General features: G+C 32.9%; 2 protein-coding genes across 3 annotated transcripts in view; both read left to right on the top strand.

Moving 5' to 3' along the window:
* Window positions 1–3,841, top strand: part of spen (spen family transcriptional repressor split ends) — a 284,521-nt gene extending 280,680 nt beyond the window's left edge. For both annotated transcript variants that reach the window (XM_072542152.1, XM_072542156.1), the window contains one exon: window positions 216–3,841. In XM_072542152.1, coding sequence (XP_072398253.1) covers window positions 216–344 — 129 coding nt within the window. In that variant the 3' untranslated portion in view covers window positions 345–3,841. The remainder of the gene's footprint in view (window positions 1–215) is intronic.
* Window positions 3,842–16,455: 12,614 nt separating this feature from the next.
* IntS4 (integrator complex subunit 4) lies at window positions 16,456–22,287 on the top strand. The gene is made up of 2 exons (XM_072542163.1): window positions 16,456–17,545; window positions 20,279–22,287. The coding sequence occupies exons 1-2, from the start codon at window positions 16,624–16,626 to the stop codon at window positions 22,231–22,233; spliced, it is 2,877 nt and encodes a 958-aa protein (XP_072398264.1). The 5' UTR covers window positions 16,456–16,623; the 3' UTR covers window positions 22,234–22,287.
* The last annotated feature ends 160 nt before the right edge of the window (window positions 22,288–22,447 follow it).

The following is a 22,447-nucleotide window of genomic DNA, read 5'->3' on the forward strand; positions in this document are numbered from 1 at the left end:
GTACTTTACTATATAATCACTTGTTTTTATTTTTTGACAAAATATTTTACTGTCTAACAATCCGTAAAATAACTCTTGTAAGTTATAAAAGTGAACCTGACACAAACAATGAAGTCGGTGGTAATTAAAATATTTAGAACCAAAAGTAGTGAAAGTGTAAAGCCTCATAGTTCGATTAAGAGTACATTTTTTTAACATATATTTTTATTTTTTAGCCTGCGTATGTCGTACACATCTTCCCGTCCTGTGATTTCGTCAATGAGAATCTGCGACGTATCGCGCCAAGTCTACTGGAAAGAGTGGCCGATATAGCTCACCTTCTCATCGTTATAACTACGGTGTGATCACTGGAAGATTGTTACTCTCTCTGCTATTGAAACAACAAAACAAAAAAATGACGATCGTTACTTGTAATGAACTTAACCTAATCTAACCTAACAATTTTGACTTTTTCTTTTCTCAACCGTTAAAATCTCGTTACAACACGAAGAAGCTATGTCCCAAAAGGATTTTTTAAATATACTTAAAATATTTCACTGTGATTTCTGAAAAAAAAAACGTTATTACTATTATTAAAAAATATATGAAAAAAATATACAAAAAAAAGCTAAAAATAACTTACTACCTATCTAAGAGATCTCATATTGAACTTAGTTATTATAAAAGAAATATGTCTTTATTTAGAAGATCCTTATTTTCATAAATATCTTGTAAATTTGTTTGTTTTTTTACGCGATATCCTTGCAATATTTGCAAAGATATCACGTAAGTTATACACGTGTTTTAGAATGTTTTTTTTTTTTAATTTTAGTTCGCCGACTTTGAAGCGGGGCTGTATACTACATATTACTTTTTGTTTGCTTTTTATTTATTATATATATACAGTGTTTCATATACTTTTTTATCCATGTCAGAACACTCACACAAGTTTTATTACAGCTTGTTCGATTGGTAATTACAAACGATCATTCTTGCAAATATAAATCTGTAATATTTAACAATTTACTGTCAGAATAAATATGCCAGTTAGATTTAATCTTCTTGTTACTCCTTTTTTCATCGATGTTCTTCAGATATTTTGTACTTTTCAAAATGTTTTGTTAATGTTTAAATTTGTGACAAATGACAGTGCTGTTTTAGAAATATGTAACTATTAATGTGATAACAAATATTTTCTGTTTGCTATTGTTGTTGTCAACTTTTAAGAGCTTCAATTTTTCAGACTCGTTTTTATTATTCTTTGGTTTCTTTAGTTATTCTTAATGTTTAAAAGCTTCGACATCTTGTTATTTATATTTTGCAAATTGTTGTTCTGATTCTATTCCAGAGGCGACTGATTCACAAAATATTTTCTAGGTTTTATAATTCTTCATATTCTTTGTTAATTATATCTTGCTCTTTTATTTCTAATACCGTTCTAATTTTGGTATCATTCTTCAGTTAGCGTGCTTGGGAGATCTTCCAGTGTATGCTATCTGATTTTCAGCATATTTTGCAAATTTATTACCCATTCTTTTCATCTGATTCCTTCATTGAGTTTCTCCTTTTAACGTACCACTATATGTTTGCCGTTGGTAATTATTTTTCAACAATTTTAATGAATAATGAACTGAATCTTTTGTGATAAAGTAAATCTTTAATACAACAATTTTGTCGATAATGATGGCTTACGGTATTTGACATATGACATATATCCATATGTCAAATATAGACATTATTACGTCACGTCAAGTGAACCAGTAAAGTTTCTGATATGGATTCAAAACCATCGTTAATTCACTGTGTACAACACTAAGCGCATATTTTCTTTTTATTTACTTTTGTATTCATCACTACCTTCACCCCCTCCTGTTGTTAGAGAATGGAGGTTTATTTAGTTTTTTGTTAATATTTTGATTTCCGTTTAGTACACTACCTTCTACGATCAACTGTGTAGATTAGTGCATTGTCGTTTTTATATATAGGTATATTGTTGACTAGTATGTTCTACACAACGAAAGGAGTGTGTTGTGGGAGATATATGTATTTAATAAGATAATTGAGTGAATATTTTTTCGTTCTTTTTCAATAAACAGTTGTTATTGAATTGGAACATTTTTTTATTTTAATATATGAGATATTCTGCTCCTAATGTTTAATTTTCTGGTACTATAACTTTTTTCCTTCAATACTTTCTCACGTATTGTTCCATTTCTGCAATATTCTCTTTCCTCTCCCAGTGTTTTGACATGACTGTATCAATTAATTATTGTTTTATGTTGATTTAGTTGTTGGTGTGTTAATTCGTTATATTTATTTATAAAACATTTTATTACCAATTTATCCCTTCATTTTAAGCTCATTTGTAGCCTATTTGTAGCTCTTTGACGTTCACTGTAATATCTTTTCTGTGTTTACACTTTCCAATATATCTATTATCTTTTCTTGCGAACTTATACTTTAAAATTCTTGACCGCAGTGTGCAAACAATCCAAAAATAAAATATCTATAAAATACTTGCTATCTAAATGCCACAAACAGTTTGTGGCATCACAAAAAGAATTATAGTAACAAAATGTTCGTCTTTTTCTCTTCCACATATTTTTTCTTTGAATGTATTGTTTGTATTTTGTTTTTACTTCATGTTCTTTGTAAACCAATTTAATTTATATTTTTTGGTGCTGGTTAATTTTTATTACATTCTTCTCTATATTATACAATCTCAAATATACTTATTTTCTTGTATTGTCCAGTATTAATATATTTTGTACTTCACATTTTGAGAAACAATTGTGTGTTTTTTTGGATATGGATTTCCGTGAACTGTACCAAATGAACTTAGCCTTTGCTTTTGAGATTCAAAACTCCAAAGGATGCTTGTTTTTCAAAATGTACGCATATTCGGAGCCTATTTTCTGTAAAAATAACCTTTTGTACGTGTTTTTTTTAATCCTTTTGTTTGTCCGATAAAAATGTATGGAAATTATTTTTTACCTCTGACAATCAGCGAGAATTTTTGAAAAACGTCTAATAGAGCACAAAAGATTATTCGAACACAAAATGATTCCACCCATTCTTACAATTAATTAAAAATCTTAGACGTTTATGTTTAACATCCAACTAAAACTACTTCACTAAACGTATTCACTCCCCACCAAGAAAAAGCTTTATATTTTGAAATAATAAAAATATTAGGTTTTTTATCGCGTTTTGTGAATATTTGGGAAACGATACTTTTTTTGGTTATTTTTTTTTATAAAACAAGTATTGTTTTAGTTTTAAATATATTTTCCAACTTCCCTGTTGAAGTTTAATGTCTCTGCAATAATATTTAGACAACTGTTTATTGTTAAAAAACAAATAAATAAGATATTTAGTTAAAAACGACGTTCAAAATCTAGCTCGAGTTGATCTTAGAAAATTCTGTACGGTGTGGGTATTGGCGAATAGTTTTCCTCGGAGTTCCTCAGCCCCTTTTCAAAGCTGCTGCTTTAAAGATGTAAATAATTCAATTCACACGTTACCCACTCTGTAGTTTTGAAATATGGCTATTATAAATATTGAAAAAAAATATATAGACATAATATATACATATGTAGCATAACAAAACCAATCATTTTTTAAATTAAAGTGTAAAATATATGTGAATATCTAGTTTTTAGTTAAAGAGCTTTTCTTTTTTGATTTTTGTCATCAGTTCTGTACAGTGTATTTTTTAGCTGTAAGTAATAAGTTTAGTTTGCGTTGATAAATGATAATATAGGGAACATTGTGATGTCTATATAATACTGTAAATTTTGTACATATAAAAAAATACTGTGTATTGTGAGTATACATTATTATAACTATTACGATAATTCGACAGGTTTGTTTCTTTTTATCCCACATCAATTTTACCTTATTATCATTAAAATACTGTTCTTATACTAGAAAAAAGACCGGTGTATAAATGGTATAAAAAGTGTAATAGAATAACAAAGCTATAGTACATTTTATGGGAATCTGTGACCCCCTAGGAGCGCGCTCCCAGGTGGCGGATAGAGGAATGCCCGACTCGGATCCACGGAACCAAAGCTACTTGTCAACCCATTTGGCTAACGTGACAAGTTAAGGCTAAAACACCCTCTATAAAATATCGAATATTCGAAACGAATTGCCCCAGTGGAGTAGAGATAATCTTTCATAGTCTCGCACTGAAACTTCAGACAGTGCCATGGATTCTGACGGGACGGAAATTCGATAAGAAACAATATAAAATATCACACAACTGAGTGGTTCATAGCTACATTCCAAACTCTTACGGACTAATCTCATGTGGAGACTAAGAACTGCTAGATGTAGTAGAAGAAATTTAAAAAATAAAGTGGACAGTGATAGGACTGGCAGAAGTACGACGGAAACGAAAGAAATGTATCGAACTAAAAAGCGGCTCACCAACTACTCTACAAAGAAGATGATAATCAAGCAGTAGGTGGCGCAGTCTTATTCTTATTCTAAGAGATATTCCGCCCCAGAGCATAATAGATCCTCCTCCAAAGTTTGTCGCCGGTCTTAGGTTGCATTGAAAATAACGCTCGTCATCTCGTCTATAAACTGGTATTCTTCGATCCGAAGTGTATAAACAAAATCTTGACTCATCCGTAAAGAGTATGTTACCCCAGTCGTCGATATTCCAGTTTACGTGCTCTCTTGCAAATGTTAGACGTGCTATACAGTGTTCCCTTGTAAGTCTCTGACAGTGGCAGCTACACTGGCCCTAATTCCAGACTGTGCCTAACAGTTTCTGAAGACACAAGACACACGTACATTTAGAGTATCAGCTAAGTCATGTTGAAGTTGACTTGCAGTCACATGTCTTCGACACAAAGCCTGAAGGACTAAAAATCTATTGTCTACATGCGTAGTTGCTCTTGGCCGACCTGTTACAGCCCGTCTTTCATAAAGACCAGTCTCTCGGTACCTTACTACCACTCGTGATACTGTCAGCTGATTTACACCCACTAAATTTGCTACATATCTCTGACTCCTTCCGTCTTCAATGAGGGAAATTATTCTAACCACTTGATCTTTCGTTAAATTTAAATTTATATTGTCACGACCTTCCATACTCAATATTTAATACGAAATTGTATACTTTTTATTCTAGCCTTAATATTCTTAAGGGCCAGAAAGAAATAATTATATAAATAATAATTAAAACCCCCCAGGACCCTATTCAGACACTGTTACTCACATGGAGGTAGCATAATAAAATAGCATGGAACCAGAGTTTTAACCTTGTTTAAGCTTTACACTTCTTCAAGGAAGGGGTACTCCTCTTTTTTTTGCAAGAGTAGTGGTAGTGTGATAAAACGGTGAGTATTTGCCCTCGGCGATTGCATGGAGTCTTTAATACTTGTTTGGCTCGATTGTTCGAGCCTGCGATGGTACGAAGGACATACCACCTGCAGGATTCTGTCGTTAATTGGTGTTATGTATTGTTATGTTTGCTAATGTGTATATATGTGCTGATGGGTAGTGACTGCTCACCCTTATGCAGCATCTAAGGATTTTTCTTTCAGTAGCTATTATGGCCTTGATTTCGTATGGTTTAAGGGAGGCGTAGATGCATATTCGATGCGTATTCGATGATAGGTCTAATGAATGTCTTATAGGTGTGCAATAGTGTTTTAGATGCCGTCCTGCCCAATTTGCCGGATAGCACTGCCAGGAGTTTAAACCTTTTTCTCACCCTATCAAGGGTATTTTGAATGTCGGTTTTCCAGTTGAGAGTCCTAGTAAAATGAACTCCCAAATAGGAAACCGAGTTTCTGAGAATAAGGTCCTCTCCTAACAGAGCTGTTCGGCCATGGTAATCACGACAATTTGAAGATTTGAATAGAATTAGTTGTGTTTTGGAGGGATTTATGGTCACTCTCCATTTATTGCACCACCTAATGACTCTTTCAAATTTTGTGCTCTTTCGAATACAGACAATTGTCCACGCTCTCTATGTGGTCCTGACGTAAGGAGAGCAGTGTCATCAGCGTAAAGTAGAAGGGTCTCCGATCTATGCTGTGGGCGGGGATGTCACTATTGTAGACTGTGTATAATATTGGAGCAAGAATTGAGCCCTGGGGTACTCCAGCTTTTGGAGTGAAGGGTGTGGATAGGGTTTTGTCGACTTTGATCCTGATCGTCCGATTGGAGAGATAGGAATTTATTAGTTTAACGAAAGTAGTAACGAAAGGCAGTCCAGCGAGGTGGAGTTTTTCGACCAGGCCTGTATGCCAAACCTGATCAAATGCCTTCTGGACGTCTAGGAATATGCCTATGACGTGGTTCCTTTCGTTAAGTTATTGTAAGATGAAAGTTGTTGCTTCAACCAATGCGTTTTGAATGGAGTGTCCAGCCCTGAATCCGAATTGGTAGTCTGGAATGGCGAGGTGAGCGTCTAGGAATTCTACGAGTCTTTCCTTAAGGATCCTCTCGTAGACTTTATCTAGGGTGCTCAATAATGAAATAGGTCTGTACGATTCAGGGTTGGTAAGGGTTTCCCCTTGTTTGGGAATTGTGACTGTGCTGGCCACTTTCCATTGGATTGGGAAGTAGCTAAGCGTAAGAGATGCATTGATTATATTGGTGAGTAACGGAATAATATTTTCTGGAAGATTTTTGAGACATATTCTGTGGATGCCATCAGGGCCAGGAGTTGTGTTTTTTCCAATATTACACATCTGCCTGACGGTGTCCTCAGTCACAGGGGCCATCATCTGGTGAAAATGTGCCTGAGGGTAGTAGAATATATCTTCAACTTCCGTTAGGCTTCTCTTTTGGATCTTTCGTTGAAATTGGGGTTATTAGGGGAAACGAGGGCGGCCTGTAATGTATTTTTGTAGGCTTCGGTCTTGACTTGAGAATTGTTGAGGATGGCGTTATTAAATATGAGATGAGATCGTGGTTGACTTTTTTGTTTCGTTAGGACTTGGAAGGTGTTGCCAGAATTTAGCACCCTCCCGGTAATCAAGGTCGGCCGTGGCACGCCACCACTGTTGTTGTTTTAGCCTGTTCACTTCCAACCTTATAACCGCCGAGAGCTTGTTATACTCTGTTTTGATGAGAGGATCTCTGAATCTTCTACACTCTCTGATTATTTTGCGTTTGGATTTAATTAGTGCGATGATTTTAGGTGGGAGAGTTGGAGTATATGGATTAATTCGTGTTTTTGGGATTGCCAGGGATGAGGCTTCTTATAGACGCTTCTCAATTTTGGAGATCCCTGTGTCAACTTGATTATGTGTTGACATATTGCCTAACTCTGGGAGGTTTTGATTGATATATTCTTGGAAGAGTTCCCAATTTGCTTTGCGATAATTTATCCTGTAGATAGCAGATCTTGTAGGTGGAGAAGTCAGTTTTGACTAGGAGTAAGAGGTGGTCAGAGGTTATTGAATCTCCAATGAAGCATTCATTGCAAACCTATCTAGCAAACTGTTCGAGCAAAAGCTATGATCGACAATGGACATTCCACGGTGATTGAAAAACGTGACCTCATTATTGGTAATTCTGGAAATGAGCAGCTCTAGAAGAAGGTCTGAGAGCTGTCTGCCAGGAATGTATCACCAAATTGAGTGTGTCTGCTATTAAGATCGCCCATTAAAACCGCCTTGTCGAGTCTAGAAAAATACTCGACCAGAGGTACGGAATGAGGTGTATTTGGATGCTTGTAGTAGGAAATTATCGTAATATCGATGTTGTTTGGTAGATGTATGTCAACTGCCAGGTAGTCGAGGATGTCTGGAGGAGGTGTATGAGGTGAGGTGGGTATGTTTTGGTGGATCAAAAGACCATTACCATGACTGGCCTGGCGTTTGGACAAATGATATATCGTGTATCCAGTAAAATTGGTTGGAATTTTTAGGCGGGTGTCAGTGAGGGAAAGGATTTGTATTTTATGTTTAAATAGGAGATTTTTGATGAGTGCTCTTTTTCGACCGACTCCCACACAGTTGATCGTACCTAATACACAGTCGAATGTGACGGCTTACTGGAGGGGGACAAACGTCATTTCGACCTTGTTGTTTCTTGCTGTGGGCACTATGCCCAAACAGCACAGTACGTTTTGAGTACGTACAATTTTGGTACTGTACGTACATGATCTAAAATGTACGTTTTAAGTACGTACACTGCCGTACATACCAGTACGTACAGAAGAGTACGTACTATTACGTCTTAAGTACGTACCATGAGAAAGAAGAGCTAAACATATTTATTATGTTAACCTAACCTAATTTGTTTGGTTAGGAATTTTCCACCTAGAGTACAGTTTTGACAGCAACGGCTGCAATATTTGGAGGACGGGCGGATAATGTTAGGGTTATGAGGAGCCTCACAGGGTCTGATAAGGCCATCTATACAGATGCCATTCATCAATGCATCACAGTCGAGAAACATTCGGACTAGCCTAGTGGGTTTATTGTATTGTTTGGAGATAATCCGATGGAGGGAAAGTCCATCTCATTCAGACTTATGGCTAGTTCCTCAATGGAGATAGAGGAATCTACATCTGTCACAACAAGGTGGAATGGTGACGGCTTTTCGTGGGTAGGACGAGAACTTTTTTTGGCGTGAGCTTTTCGGCTCAATTGTGACTGCTGGATCGCCAGTTCGGTTTTGCAGTTTCTTGGAGATATCCTTCACGTTCAAAGTTTTGGACGTCTCCAGATACGCCAAGCGGTCCTTAGGGACCAATTTTAGGTTTACCATAACACCCTTGAATAATTCTTGGGTGTTAACAAGTTGAAAAAGTTTACTTTGCGTATCATACGCGTTTGGAATGTTTAGAACCTTGTAGGTGAAACGTTGCGGCTGTTTCACCTGGTTCTCCGAACTGGCGGTAGTTTTTGAGGATTTGGTGACCTCGATATTTGTTCTTGGCGGAGAAGGGGCACGTGAGGTGGATGGCACCTCATCATTACAAGCGGTTATTCTTTTTTTTTTAGGTTTATTGGTAGTGGTGGCTGGAGTGGTGGATGGTTTGGCAGCTTTAGTAGCTGAACTTGTAGTATTAACTTTTGATTTAGTGGCGGATTTGGTTTTCCTTACTCTCTTCGACCTGGAGCGGGTCCTAGGTCTAGGAGTAGGAGGAGTGGCTGGTAGAACATTGCTGTCGGAGTCGCTGGAATTTATCTCAGCGATGGTAGGCAGAGGAGGGTAGTCCTCATAATTACTATCGGAGTCATCGTCCGCAGCAAATGGTTTGAGAATAGGTTTGATGATATTTAGATCACTTACAATTTTGGCGGATGCGTCAGAATACCTCATAAGGACCTCCTGAAGGATATCGATTAGTCGAGTTAGAAAATCGGTTTGATCATTTGACATGTTTGGCAATGGAGATGACATCACTGAGGCGATGGAATATCCACCCCAGGTGTCGAAGCTCTCCGTGGGCCAGGGACCGTGTTTGATAATGAGTTTGTACAGAAGAGCGGATTTTTTTTCAGCTCATCCTGCTAGTCGAAGGCAGACTCACCGACGACAATGAGAGAACCTCACTAGGAAACTAGTCTTATCCTTTACAGGATAAGCGGTAGTGCTCGCTAGGCACTCGACGAACTTTTCGCGAACTATCTAGGAACGCTTTCGAGGGACGTCCAAATAAGCGGTTTTCCACTGCTTTTAAAATGACCACTACCCAAGAAGACGTTCGGTGGACATACTCTCAAGAACGTACCTTTGTAATTGCCACACTTCACTGTTTGTTGTTGGATGTTCACTTTTGTCAGTTTGCTGTTTTTCAGTTCTAAGTAATCTACCTACGTTCGATTTTTGTGAGCCGGTATGCTATCAGTGACTCTTTCACGCCGAACGTTTAAAGTAGAATCTATCAATAAAAAATAGCATAAAAAAAATTTCGGTGTCCAATAAAACATCTCCCCACATGAAAATTCTAGGTGCGCTACTGCTTCGACATGTCACTGTGGCATTATTAATATTGGTATTTTCTTTCTATTGAATTCGTCTTTTAATATAGGTAACCAGATATTGCTGCATTCTGCCGAGGAATTTGAAACACAATTGGTTTTGTGACGAAATCATTAATTCTAATTCTAACATTTAATTTCCTTGATGTTTCACCCAAATAAAAATGTTTGCATTCACAAGGTTTTTACAAATGCAATTCTTTGTTCTTTCTTGTTGTTTTGAATGTTGCTGAAATATTGAATTTATTTCCTATCGTTTTAAGTTTTTCTGATAATCCTTTTATGTGTGGTATTTTCCTCATATTATTTTTTTTGAATGTTCCCATTCTAAGCTGTTCTGTTCCATTCAGTCTATTCTTGAAAATTCATTATTTATAAACAACAAAGGATAATCATTTTTTGTAAAACATATGTTAACGAATATTTTTTCCTCTAACAAGAAATTTTTGTTAGAACAAGTAATTTTGGCTCTATTCTATAAGGATTTAATGATTCCATTTTTAATATTGATGTTGTGATTAGATATCTGTTAGTTAGTGTGTGTTGATTTTCTATACCTAAGTCTTATATTCAGTATCCTTCTTTGAGATTAAAACATTGAGGAAAAATAGTGTTATTATATTCCTTCTCTCTCTCCACATGATCTACATATCTTCACCATATTTACAAATGTACCATTAGATAAGACTTTAAAAATAATGAAGACAAAATTAGAGAATGATGACACATTGATAATTAGAAAAAGACTAAATGTATCAGATATAATGAAGTTATTAACATTATGTACTGATAATACCTATTTTCAACTAAATAATGAATTCTGTAAACAAAATTTTGGTCTAGCAATGGGCCCTGCTTTATCTCCATTATTTATGGAAGATATAGCGAATATATTTATGGAAGATTTGGAAACAATTATTTCTACACAAAATTTAAAACACACAGTATGGTGGGTTTAAAACCCACATGACTGAGGTATTAGATTGCAGGTGACAAATATTTTCTGGAGACAACCAAATGACTCGAAAAATATATTGTATAGTCGACACGTAATTTCGTGAGAAAATTTATAGGAACCAGAACGGGTAAAATACTAGAAAATGGCAACAATGTCAGAGTGGTCACTACTTTATTGAACAGTAGCGTAGATATCTAATTTTTAATTAAATAAAAGTTTTTATTTTTATTTAATTTTATTTAAGAAAAAGTTTCCTTTTCTATAAAGTTTAAATAAAAAATATTGGTGTTGTTAACTTCTGTGATATATCTAGGAAGAGATAACACTAATCGACTCGGCTAAATAGAACTTATTGTAAAATAACAATACCTATAAAAAATTGTTAATAAAAGTAATTATCACATACAATTAAACAAATGTTTTATGTACAAGTATTTAAGTATACAAACGTTTTAATAACACAACTGCTCATAAGTTTTAAAACTTATGATCACATTTTATCCCTGATAACTTAGTTATTGTAATAAAAAAAATAGAGAATTCATTTTTTAAATTATATACAGGGTATTCTATTAACAACTTTGGTTTGACACCGTGTGAGAGAAGACTTAGTACCTCAATAATTTAAAAATGGGTAAGAAGTCTAAAACTTGTATGAACATCTTTTTTTATATATCTAGCAGGTATTTTCTAATAACCTAACCTGTACTTTGATTTAGAAAAAGAACTTACTAATCTACTCAGAATCACTGTTATCACTAGTATCAGTTGTATCTTCTATATTTATAGTTAATTTGGTTAATGCTAGTAAATATTTAACATAGTCATTTTCCACTGCGATTACATGTTTGATTACACTTGTCCAGTTGGTTGCTGTGATCTTTGTGACTTCTCTTCTAATTAACTGGAGGAGCAGTAGACAAAAATTTAGGAGCCACGTTTCTTCTTCTTTTATTTCCTTTAAGTTGTGTCCATATTAACTCTATTGGGTTCAATTTACAATAGTAAGGAGGAAGTACGATTGTAAATTGTAATACTGGGCATACCAAGCACGGTATGCCCATTACTGCGAGTACAGTTATCAACAACATATTCCTTCTGGTACTGTCTACTGTAAACAACCTCCAATAATTGCTTTTTACTATATGATGCCTCAAAGTACAAATCTTTCTCAAATAAAAATTCTTGAATTTGTAATTTGTTTCAAGTAATATTTGAAATTTTCTCATTAATCTTGAATAATATGATACATTGTCCATGATAATCACACTATATTTAGGTAATCTCGGAAGAAGAGGTTCTTCAAACCATGATTCAAAAATTAAACTTTCCATATCCTCATGATAACCTAGAGACGCGTTGTAATATTTTTTTGCAGATATTAATAATACATCATCGATCCATATATTTTCTCAACCGCAGTGTAAAATTATAATTCTCTGTCCTGCCATGAGTATCACACTAGGTATCATCTAAATAAACAACATTTCGTTTCATTTTTTGATACTAAGTTATCTATCTGATAGAAATGTTTCTTAAAGAAATAATTATTCTAGTACTTTCCATTATGGCGCTTGTCTAAAGTTTTGTACTTAAAATTATTGGCTTTAAGAAATAATCGAAGTGTTGTTGCTGAATATAAGAGAATATCCTTTCGAACCAGTTCACTTCGAAGGCTTTCAATAGTTGAAAAAATATTAGCCGCATCCATTTTGTATATTGTTTTGATTATAGGTTCCTTTAGGTGCGGTTTTATTTGTGTGAATTTGCACAATCCTTTCTCCTCTGTCTAGAAGATGTTTCTCCTATAGTCTTGTAGCAGATTGCTTTGGACACTCTGATAAATACGTTTCTACAATTGCTTCTGATTTAGACAATTTAGAACACAATCCTTCATAAACATGTTTCAGCATATGTTTGGATGGTATCATCAGAGAGGTATTGAAAATGTCGCTTACATTTTACTACACGGATTTGTAAAAATATTCCAATTGATTACAGGGTTCCACTGGCTCTGCAGCTGCAGAATTATTATCACACCACGGGTGCCACATTTCAAAAGTATTTAAATAAAATTATAAAGTTTACTGTTCTTTTACATATTTTTATGTACTTCCGTTCTTTGTGAGTTTTATAAAAACTAACTTCTGTTTTTTTTTCAAAAAAACATTAAACGTTTACATCTATGGTTCCTGAGTTGAACTTTTTTTATACTTCATTTCCATCATATTGATAACTGAAAGCATTAAAATTGATGCTCGAACCTCTTTTTCGATGTATATATATATATATATATATATATATATATATATATATATATGTATATATATATATATATATGTATATATATATATATATATATATATATATATATATATATATATATATATATATATATGTATATATATATATATATGTATATATATATATATATATATATATATATATATATATATATATATATATATATATATATATATATATATATATATATATATAAGAATTACTGGATATTAGTGACTGTCGATATAAACAAACAACACAGTTTATTACTTTATCTTACTTTTTATTTATTATTTTACTATCAGTACCTAAATTTTAAAGAATTTTAGAATGTATTTTGTCCATTATTTTATATGTGTGTTATTAATGTTGAGTGTTTATGCTTTTATAAATAATCTCAACGACTAGTAAGTTGCACTGAAGAATTGTAATATTTTATAAATATTAACATTTTATTACAGTGGCTTGAAAAAGGAATAAAATCATTCCGAAAGCTAGACAAAAAGTCATAAGAGTGTTTCATTAACATCCCGCCCAATTTTCTGACTGCAACCCTAATAAACTGTGTTGTTTGTATATATATATATATATATATATATATATATATATATATATATATATATATATATATAATTCTAGAAGAAGAGATTTTTCAATCCATGATTCACAAAAAATTCCTCCACCCTCCATATCCTCATGATAATCTAGATTCACGTCATTTTTTTTGCAGATATTAATAATAAATCGTCGATGCATCCATTTTCTCAGTATAAAATTATAATTCTGTCCTTTATTGGGCGGTACTTTATAGAACACTTTTTGTTATTATTCGTCCAACTTTTTTTCACGGTATCATGAGTACCATACCAGGTTTCATCCAAATAAACAATATTTCGTTTAAAAATAAAGTTTAAAATAATATAAAATATTATACTACCTACCCAAGTGTAAACCACTGGACAGTCGAAACAAAATTTATTGGGGTAACTTACTTTATGGTTTCGGTCGCTCAGGCAAATATTGTTATCTTACGCAAAGAATGCATCGATGATAACTTTATCTGAGCGACTGTACATATTTTACCAGGCTCATCTAAATGGAAATATAGAAGAGAATATTAAAACTTTGTATTATTATACATCTCAGTCATTGATAATTTCGCAGTTAATAACTACTCCTGGTAAAGTACTTTTATTTTAATCTGTATTGCCTGCTTTTATTACAGATAAATATATTTTTACACAGTCTCACCGAAATACGAGGCGACTATACCCATCCACTAGAACTGTATAAGCTGGTACAAGGTTCCAGAATCCTGGAATGTACAATAAGAAAATTGGCTGCAGTATAACCAGAAGACTTCCATGAAAAAAAAAATATCTAACTATACAAAGAGGTGTTAGACAAGGATATACAATTTCACCAAAACTCTTCAACCAAGCACTAGAAGACATTTTCAAGAAACTACATGGGAGAAATATGGAATCAAAATTAACAGAGAATACTTAAATCACCTAAGATATGCATATATGATATTGTGCTTATAACAACAAAGAATACTTAGAGTGAATGGTACAGTAATTAGATCAAGAAGTGACAAAAGTTGCACTGAATATAAATTATGACAAAACAAAAGTGATCACAAATCAAGAAGAAATAAAAATCCTAGTTAATCAAAAACAAATACAAGAAGGTAATTAATACATATATTGGGGATAGATAATAAAATTAAATACAGAAAACCAAACTATAGAAACAAAGAGACTAAATTTAGCTATATATTGAAAAATAAAAAGCAAACTCAATATCTAAAAATGAATCTGTTTAAAACAGTGCATTCTTCCAATCTTTACATATGGATGTCAAACTTGTACAGTCACAAGAGCTAATATCGATAGAATAGAGAAAATACAAACAGCAAATGATCATCATACTGTCAGATAGAAGGAGAAATTCCTGTGTAAGAAACATCACAAAAGTTAAAGATACTCCCAGCCAAATAGCAGAATTAAAGTGGAAATTGGCTAATAATACTATTAGACAAGAAGATGGACTAAGATTATTATGGATTGGGAGGCCATGGACATAAATAAAAACGAGGGAGACCACAGATGAGTTGGGTGGATGACCTTAAATAACATGTTCATTTGAGGTGGATGCACAGGACTCAAGATAAAGATTGAGGAGAACGCTATTTGCAATATTGGATTCTCAAGGTTAATAGATATTGCAATAAATTTGCAGCCTGTTAATGAAGATGAATTGTAATATAATGCAGAGTTTTGTCAAGAAAAATATTACCAATTACAATAACTTAAATGAACATAGGGAGAACTTAGTTTTAACACAAATGTAAATTTGACTGAATTCCTTACCAAACTTGTTTATTCTGTTCTGTTAATGTTTATTCAGTTCAAAAATATTGCAAATACTACCCTCTAATGACAAATAACATAATTTTGAATCTTAATTTGATAATTGTATACTCAGTTATTGCCAATAAAGAGACATGAATATACAAAATAAATATTTTATTAAACATATGTATGAACAGCATTTAGTCAAAAATTCTAAATAAAATCACAAAAGATTCTCATATTTGCATTCATATTAGATTTGTGTGTGGTTGAACATGTTCTGGAGGTACATATCCAATTCTGGCATAGATTTCTTTATTCGTTTTAGGAGCTACCGACCATACGGGTGGACTGAATGATTTTTGTTGTTTTTCCTTATTTTGTTTCATCTCCTCATATTCACTTATATCATCCAGTTTTAGTTCAATACTCGTTGGAGGCCTTCTTAACATTATTAAAGCTAAAAAATATGAATTTGTACGCCCTATATTATATATACTATAACATTTTATACCTTTTTATTAGTACTTCTGATAGAATATAAAACCAAAGAATATAGACGCTTATAAAACTCCTATATTCTGTTATGATTATATTCCTATTCTATTCTCTATTGTAATATAAATCAGATATAAATGATAAATGTAAACAATTACACGTCAACGTCAAATTTCTTCTTCTTGTTGAGTTTTAGTTAACTGGCTAGGATTTTTTAATTTCATTATTTTTTTTAATTTAAAGTTGTACAAAATGGTATGAGGGCAGTTAATATTCACAATAAAACTAAAGAGCAGTATAAACAAATTTTATCATTTTTGTGATTTACTTTTATTACTTAAAACCATTTTTCTACCACTTGTTTGACATGTGAAGGTATAGGTTAGGTTATACTTCAAACTTCAATTCAAACTTTTGATTTTTGATTTGATTAGAACAACCACTAACTGTTCTATGACAAAAATAAAATAAGAACAGAACAGTTAGAACTACACAACTATAATAATACATAATTTATACAAAATATTTACCAAATCAAATATTAATAAATTATGTTAAACATTTAAAGGTTCATTTAAATAAAATGGCTGCAGTTTTAAAAAAGAGAGCTCTAGCTGAATACAGCCAAACAATCCAAGAACCTGCTTCTGCTATTCCTACTAAAAGACTTCGTTTGGTAAAAAAACAAATATCAACATCTGGAAAGAACTTCTTGACTTTAGTGAACCATTTAGAAGAATGCAAAACAAGCAATGAAGTTTTAAACTTGCTTCTTCAAATATCTGATACAGATTTGGAAGTTAGTGATATAAGTGAGGCAGTTAAGAAACTTGGAGATCATTTTAAAAACGAGAAAGAATCCTCTGTAAGAGTGAAAATTCTTTCTTTATTGTATGAAATCGGTGTAGAAAATAATTCAGAAGTTGTGGCTGTAATAGATGAAACTATATTATTGCTAAAAAATGATAATTCCCATAAGGTCATTGCACAGGGAATGAATACAATTTTAAAGTTAGGCAAGTTGGTTGCCGACGTTGCTACTGCATTTCATGTGAAGCTAGTAGAAGTTGCTAAATTGTATTTGAAAGACACTAGTCATGCTGTGAAATGTAAGTGTTTGGAAATAATTGGTGTCCATACTCCTTTAACTACAGACGAAAATACTGAAATTTTGGTACATCTTATAAGATCTTATTTTAATCATGATGATGCACGGGTTAGATGTCAAGCTTTCTCAAGTATTGTATGTCTTCATGAAAGAAACTTCAAAATTAATCCAAATATTTATATAGACGTCAGTAATGCCCTTAAAGATGACTATGAAATTGTTAGACATGTTGTTTTAAAGCTTATCTGGTTGTTAGGTAATACATATCCTGAAAATGAAATCTTTGTACCTGGAAGTGAACATGAAATCAGGTTGATAGATGATGCTTTTGGTAAAATATGCAATGGAGTTACTGATCTGTCCATGAATGTAAGGACACTAGCTGCACAATTGTTAGGTAAGTATTTTTACCATAATGTTTATTTTAAAGTTGTCACTTGTTTAGGTATTATTCTTAACTGTTTTTATTACATACATGATTATATAATTGTTCCTCTTCAACTTACATGTAGAAGGAGGTGATTCTAGCTTTTGATGAATTTTCTACATTATTTTCTGTTTTTCACCAATTGTGTTGCTTCTTTCCAAGAGTTGCCCCTATTTTGTAATATCTCTATTATGTCACTGGTCCATCTTTTATTGGTCTGCTTCCACATTGGTTTAGCTTCCCACATTCTATTTACCTGTCTCTTATTTTCTATTCATGTTAAATGTCCATTTAATGTTAAATATGTTTCTTATTTCTTCATTTTTGGGTCTGTCTGTCTGTCCTTCTTGCCACTATTGTTCTTCTGAGGTATATCATCTCTGTTGCTTGTATCCTACTCTGAGTCTTCTGTTTAAGATCCAGTTTTCTGCGCTCTGTATGTCAGCGTTGACCTATATATTGTTTCATATATTGTTATCTTCGTTATGCTTGATATCTCTTTGTTGTTGATAAATCCTCTATTTGGAGGATTATAACTGTTCCCAGTTATTTGTATATATTTATTTGCTTTATTTTTTGTTGATCCATCACCACTCCAATTTGGTCATATGTGTCTTTTTTTCTTGTTATTTTCATTATCTGTCTTCTGTTTATTTACATTTATGTTGTATTTTTTGCTTCTGAGTTCTATTTTTCTAAATTGACCTTAAGTTTTTCTGCAGTTTTAGCGAATAACACTATGTCATCTGCAAATATGCATATCTCTGAATTTATCATTTGCATTATATTCCATTCTATACAACATTTTTAAAGGTTTTCTTACATTCTTTCACTATCTCATCTGTTATATTTATAAAAAGTTCTGTGCTTAAATTTCCTCCTTGTCTAACTCCTTGTGTTGCTTCAAATGGTTGGGATTGCATATTTTGTGTTCTTATTGTATTGGATAATGCAATGTTAATTATTAATTATCTTAGGAATGCCAGAATTGTATATATACCTTCAGAACATATTCAACCACACACAAATTTGATGGGAATGCAAATATTATATAGAATTTTTGACTAACTGCTGTTCAAACATATACTCTTAGTTGCTTCTATCAGGTCTTCGTTTACTTGTTTTTTTTTCAGGCTCTCGCATATAGTTTTCCTTTTGATTGAATCAAATGATTTTTCCATGTCTATAAAACTTGTATACTTCTTTATTTTTCTTTAAGTCTTTCTCTATTATCTGTTGCATAGTAAATATATGGTCTTTTATGTTATGTCCTTTTCTTAATCTACTTTGTACATCCTCTAGTTTATGCTCTATTTCTATCCTGATTTTTATTTCTATTATTATAATGTATAGTTTCGCTGCTACACATAGTAGGGATATACCTCTATAGTTCTGATAGGCTCCTATGCACTGGTATAATTATTGCATTTGACTATTTACTTGGCAGTATTTTTTTCTTCCAGATTTGATTTAGGATGTATAACAATCTTTTCTTTTTCTCCTATATATTTCAATATCTCTGGACTAACTTCATTGTTCCCAGGAGCTTTGCTATTTTTTATATTTCCTATTGCTTCTTCTAGTTCTTCTTCCTGTATAGCTTTTGTTTCCCTTTGTTTTTCTCTGACCCGCCAATTATGTTGTTTTCATTTTCCTTTGCTTTTCCTTGATCTCTGTGCTTCCGTTACATCATTAACTCTAGAACAATTTTACATTTTCTTTACTGTTTTCTTCCATTTTTTCTCCAAACTTGTCCCAGCTTTTCTTTTTCTAATTTATGACTATTTCTTTAGCTTTTATTCTCTGTATTTTGTATTTTTCATGTTTTTGTTGCATTTTGTCTTGTAGGTATTCATTTCATAATTTCTTATTCTCTTTAATTTCGTTTTTTTGAAAAAAACCTTATTCCACCATGAAATCCGTTTCCCTATCCTATTATTTCTTGTGGTCCCACATTCTTCATCTACTATTTCTGTTATTTCTCCTTTGTCCATTTCCTTCTTTGACTCCTCCTTATATCTGATTTTTGTTGTGTCTTTCCTTAGTTTATGTATTTTAATTATCTGCTTGTATTTCTTATTCATGTCTTCTATGTTTTTAATTTCTATTGTTTTGTTGTTAAATGTAGTTTCCAGTAGGTAGTGATCACTGCTTATTTCATAGCTTCTTCTTACCCTTACGTCTCTTATCCAGCCCATCTCTGTTTTTTGCCCTATAGTGTAGTCAATAATTGATTCTTTGTTTCTTGATATGACTTCTCTTGTGATCTTATGTATCTTTTTGTGTTAAAAATGTGTATTCATGATTATCATGTTATTGTCTATACAATATTCAAGTAAGTAATTATTGTTTTGCATGAATTTTGTCCTCTCTGTATGGTCCTACAACATCGTTCCATTTTTCTACTTCTTTTCCCACTCTAGCATTCATATCTCTTGTGATTACTATATTCACTCTGCATTATATCTGTGCTAATCATTTATCACTTCTTGATTAATTATTCTTCTTCGAATTCTTCTTCTTGATTATTGATATAAATCATACCTTTCTCATATTTTCTGCATTTCCTATCAAATCAGTACTCTTATCACCTCATTTGTTTAAAATGTCAATATACTTATTGGCTATTTTAACTTTCACAAATCTTTTTATGGCTATACTTACTGTCAACATTAAAGTATACATTGTTTTTTATTCTTGTAGGTTCTATGAAACTAGTGAGTCCAAAGTTCCTGTGTCAAACTTTGGACAAAAAGTTAATGTCAAACATGAGAAGAAAACGGACAGCTCATGAGCTAGCCTGGGAGAATGTAACCAGTGGAGAATGGGCAAGTGGAAAGAAATGGGCTGATGATGCTCCAAAGGAAGTTCTAGATGCAGACAGTATAAGTCTTATGAGCAGTGGAGCCTGTGGTGCATTTGTTCATGGTTTAGAAGATGAATTTTTGGAAGTGAGATCAACAGCTGTTGAATCACTTTGTCAGCTGTCAATAAGTAATCCACATTTTGCCAATATGGCACTAGATTTTCTAGTAGATATGTTCAATGATGAAATTGAGGATGTAAGACTTAAAGCTATTGATAGTCTAAGGTTAATATCGGAGCATATCATTTTAAGAGATGATCAATTAGAAACTATATTGGGGGCTTTGGAAGATTTTTCTCAAGAGGTTAGGGAAGGTCTACATAGAATGTTGGCTTCTTGTAAGATGTCTACATCTGCAGGATTGAAGATGTGTGTTGAAAAGCTGTTAGACAATTTAAAAAGATACCCTCAAGACAAGAGATCAACTTTCCATTGTTTGCAAAAAGTAGGTTCTAGGCATCCAGAGCTAGTACTACCTCTAGTACCACAGTTTTTAAATATACATCCATTTTTTGATACTGCTGAACCTGATGTAGATAATGCTCAGTATATTTGCCTTCTTATATTGATTCTGAATGCTGCACAACATTCTCTTACTATAGTGCAACTATTGGAACCCCACACATTGAGACACTATCTTTATTTGAGAGATACCATGACTCAATATGTTCCAATATTAAGCTTGCCAGACTCAAATTTACATTCTATCTCTAGACCAATGTCTGTCCCAGAGAGTTTAAACTTTTTAAACAATGTTATTAACAATTTGGATATAGCAGAGAGTAATGTAAGGGTACAAGCTTCATTATTACAAACAGCTAAGGAACATTTACATAGACTAAGTGAAATGGATGCAACTGTTGCTGGAACAGCACAATTTACAGCCTTGTATATTTCTGCACAGCTAGAGATTTTTCAGGTTTTGGAAAAAGGATTTTGGGCAAATCCTAGCATTCTAGCTACGCAGCAATCCCATAATCTTAAAACCAGTATACAGAACTTACTCCAGTTGTGTCTGAAACTTCAATTCTTTTTTGTAGGGCTCAGCTCAGTAGAGCAATGTTCTGTAAAGCAGCTAAGACTACAAGCTTTAGCTTTAAACCTAGTGTATATAGTTAAAGGTAGCAATGCTTCAGCATTAGCACCTTGTCACCACTTCCTTACTGTAGTAGAGGATATGCAGAGAGATTTGAGTGTTGCTGGTCTTCAACCAGATAATTTTACAGCTTTTGTATTTTCTGAGTTGGCTCAACTAGAAGAGCCCAAACCTGGAGCTGTTTCTAGAGTGCTTATACCTATTTTGTCAGAAACAAAGATGGGAAAGATACCTAAACCAAATATTAATATTAGAATGAGTTCTGCTATTATTTTAGAGCCGACAAATCGAAGTGATACATCATTAAAGTTTACTGCAGGTTTGATTATGTCTGTACCATTTGAGGCTGAACTTAAACACTTAATAGACCCAACAAGAGTGCGATTGAAGGTGAAATATCCAGATCAAAGAACACAGATCATCCTACCTCGTCCGGCACATTTAAAGCCACTCTATTATGATGCCACAGAAAGAGATAACGAGGTTGGTCATAATATTAGACTTCTTACTTCAGTATTGATTTCACATCATGTGTGGTCTGAAGCTTGCGATGTGGAAATTAATGTAGCTTTAGCCATTCCCGAAGCTGACATCGGCAAGAAGAAAACCATCGCCGACTCTACACCTACCTTGTTGGATCTGTGCAAGCCTATTAAAGTTAGTGTCGCTCCTAAACCTATTAAAAAAACTTTATAATTCATTTAAATATGTTTATTGTAGTATTTTGTAAATAAAATGTCATATACCTTTCTTAAATGTTTTATTGCCAAAACCAGCTTGCTTTGTATTAAATAATATGAACATTTTTTTTGTAAATACGTATGAAAATTAAATAAAAAGGAAAATCCAACTGGTTGGCTGCATATTAAGTTTAAAAAAAGTTACAATGAAGTAAAAAACTTCTAATGGT

This window comes from Diabrotica undecimpunctata, chromosome 1 (assembly GCF_040954645.1).
Source record: "Diabrotica undecimpunctata isolate CICGRU chromosome 1, icDiaUnde3, whole genome shotgun sequence".
Lineage (NCBI taxonomy): Eukaryota > Metazoa > Arthropoda > Insecta > Coleoptera > Chrysomelidae > Diabrotica > Diabrotica undecimpunctata.

Excerpts from the sequence above, each read along its gene's own strand:
- IntS4 (XM_072542163.1), top strand. The coding sequence starts at position 16,624 with ATGGCTGCAGTTTTAAAAAAGAGAGCTCTAGCTGAATACAGCCAAACA. Across the intron at positions 17,546-20,278 it reads ACTAGCTGCACAATTGTTAG|GTTCTATGAAACTAGTGAGT; the intron begins GTAAGTATTTTT and ends TTATTCTTGTAG.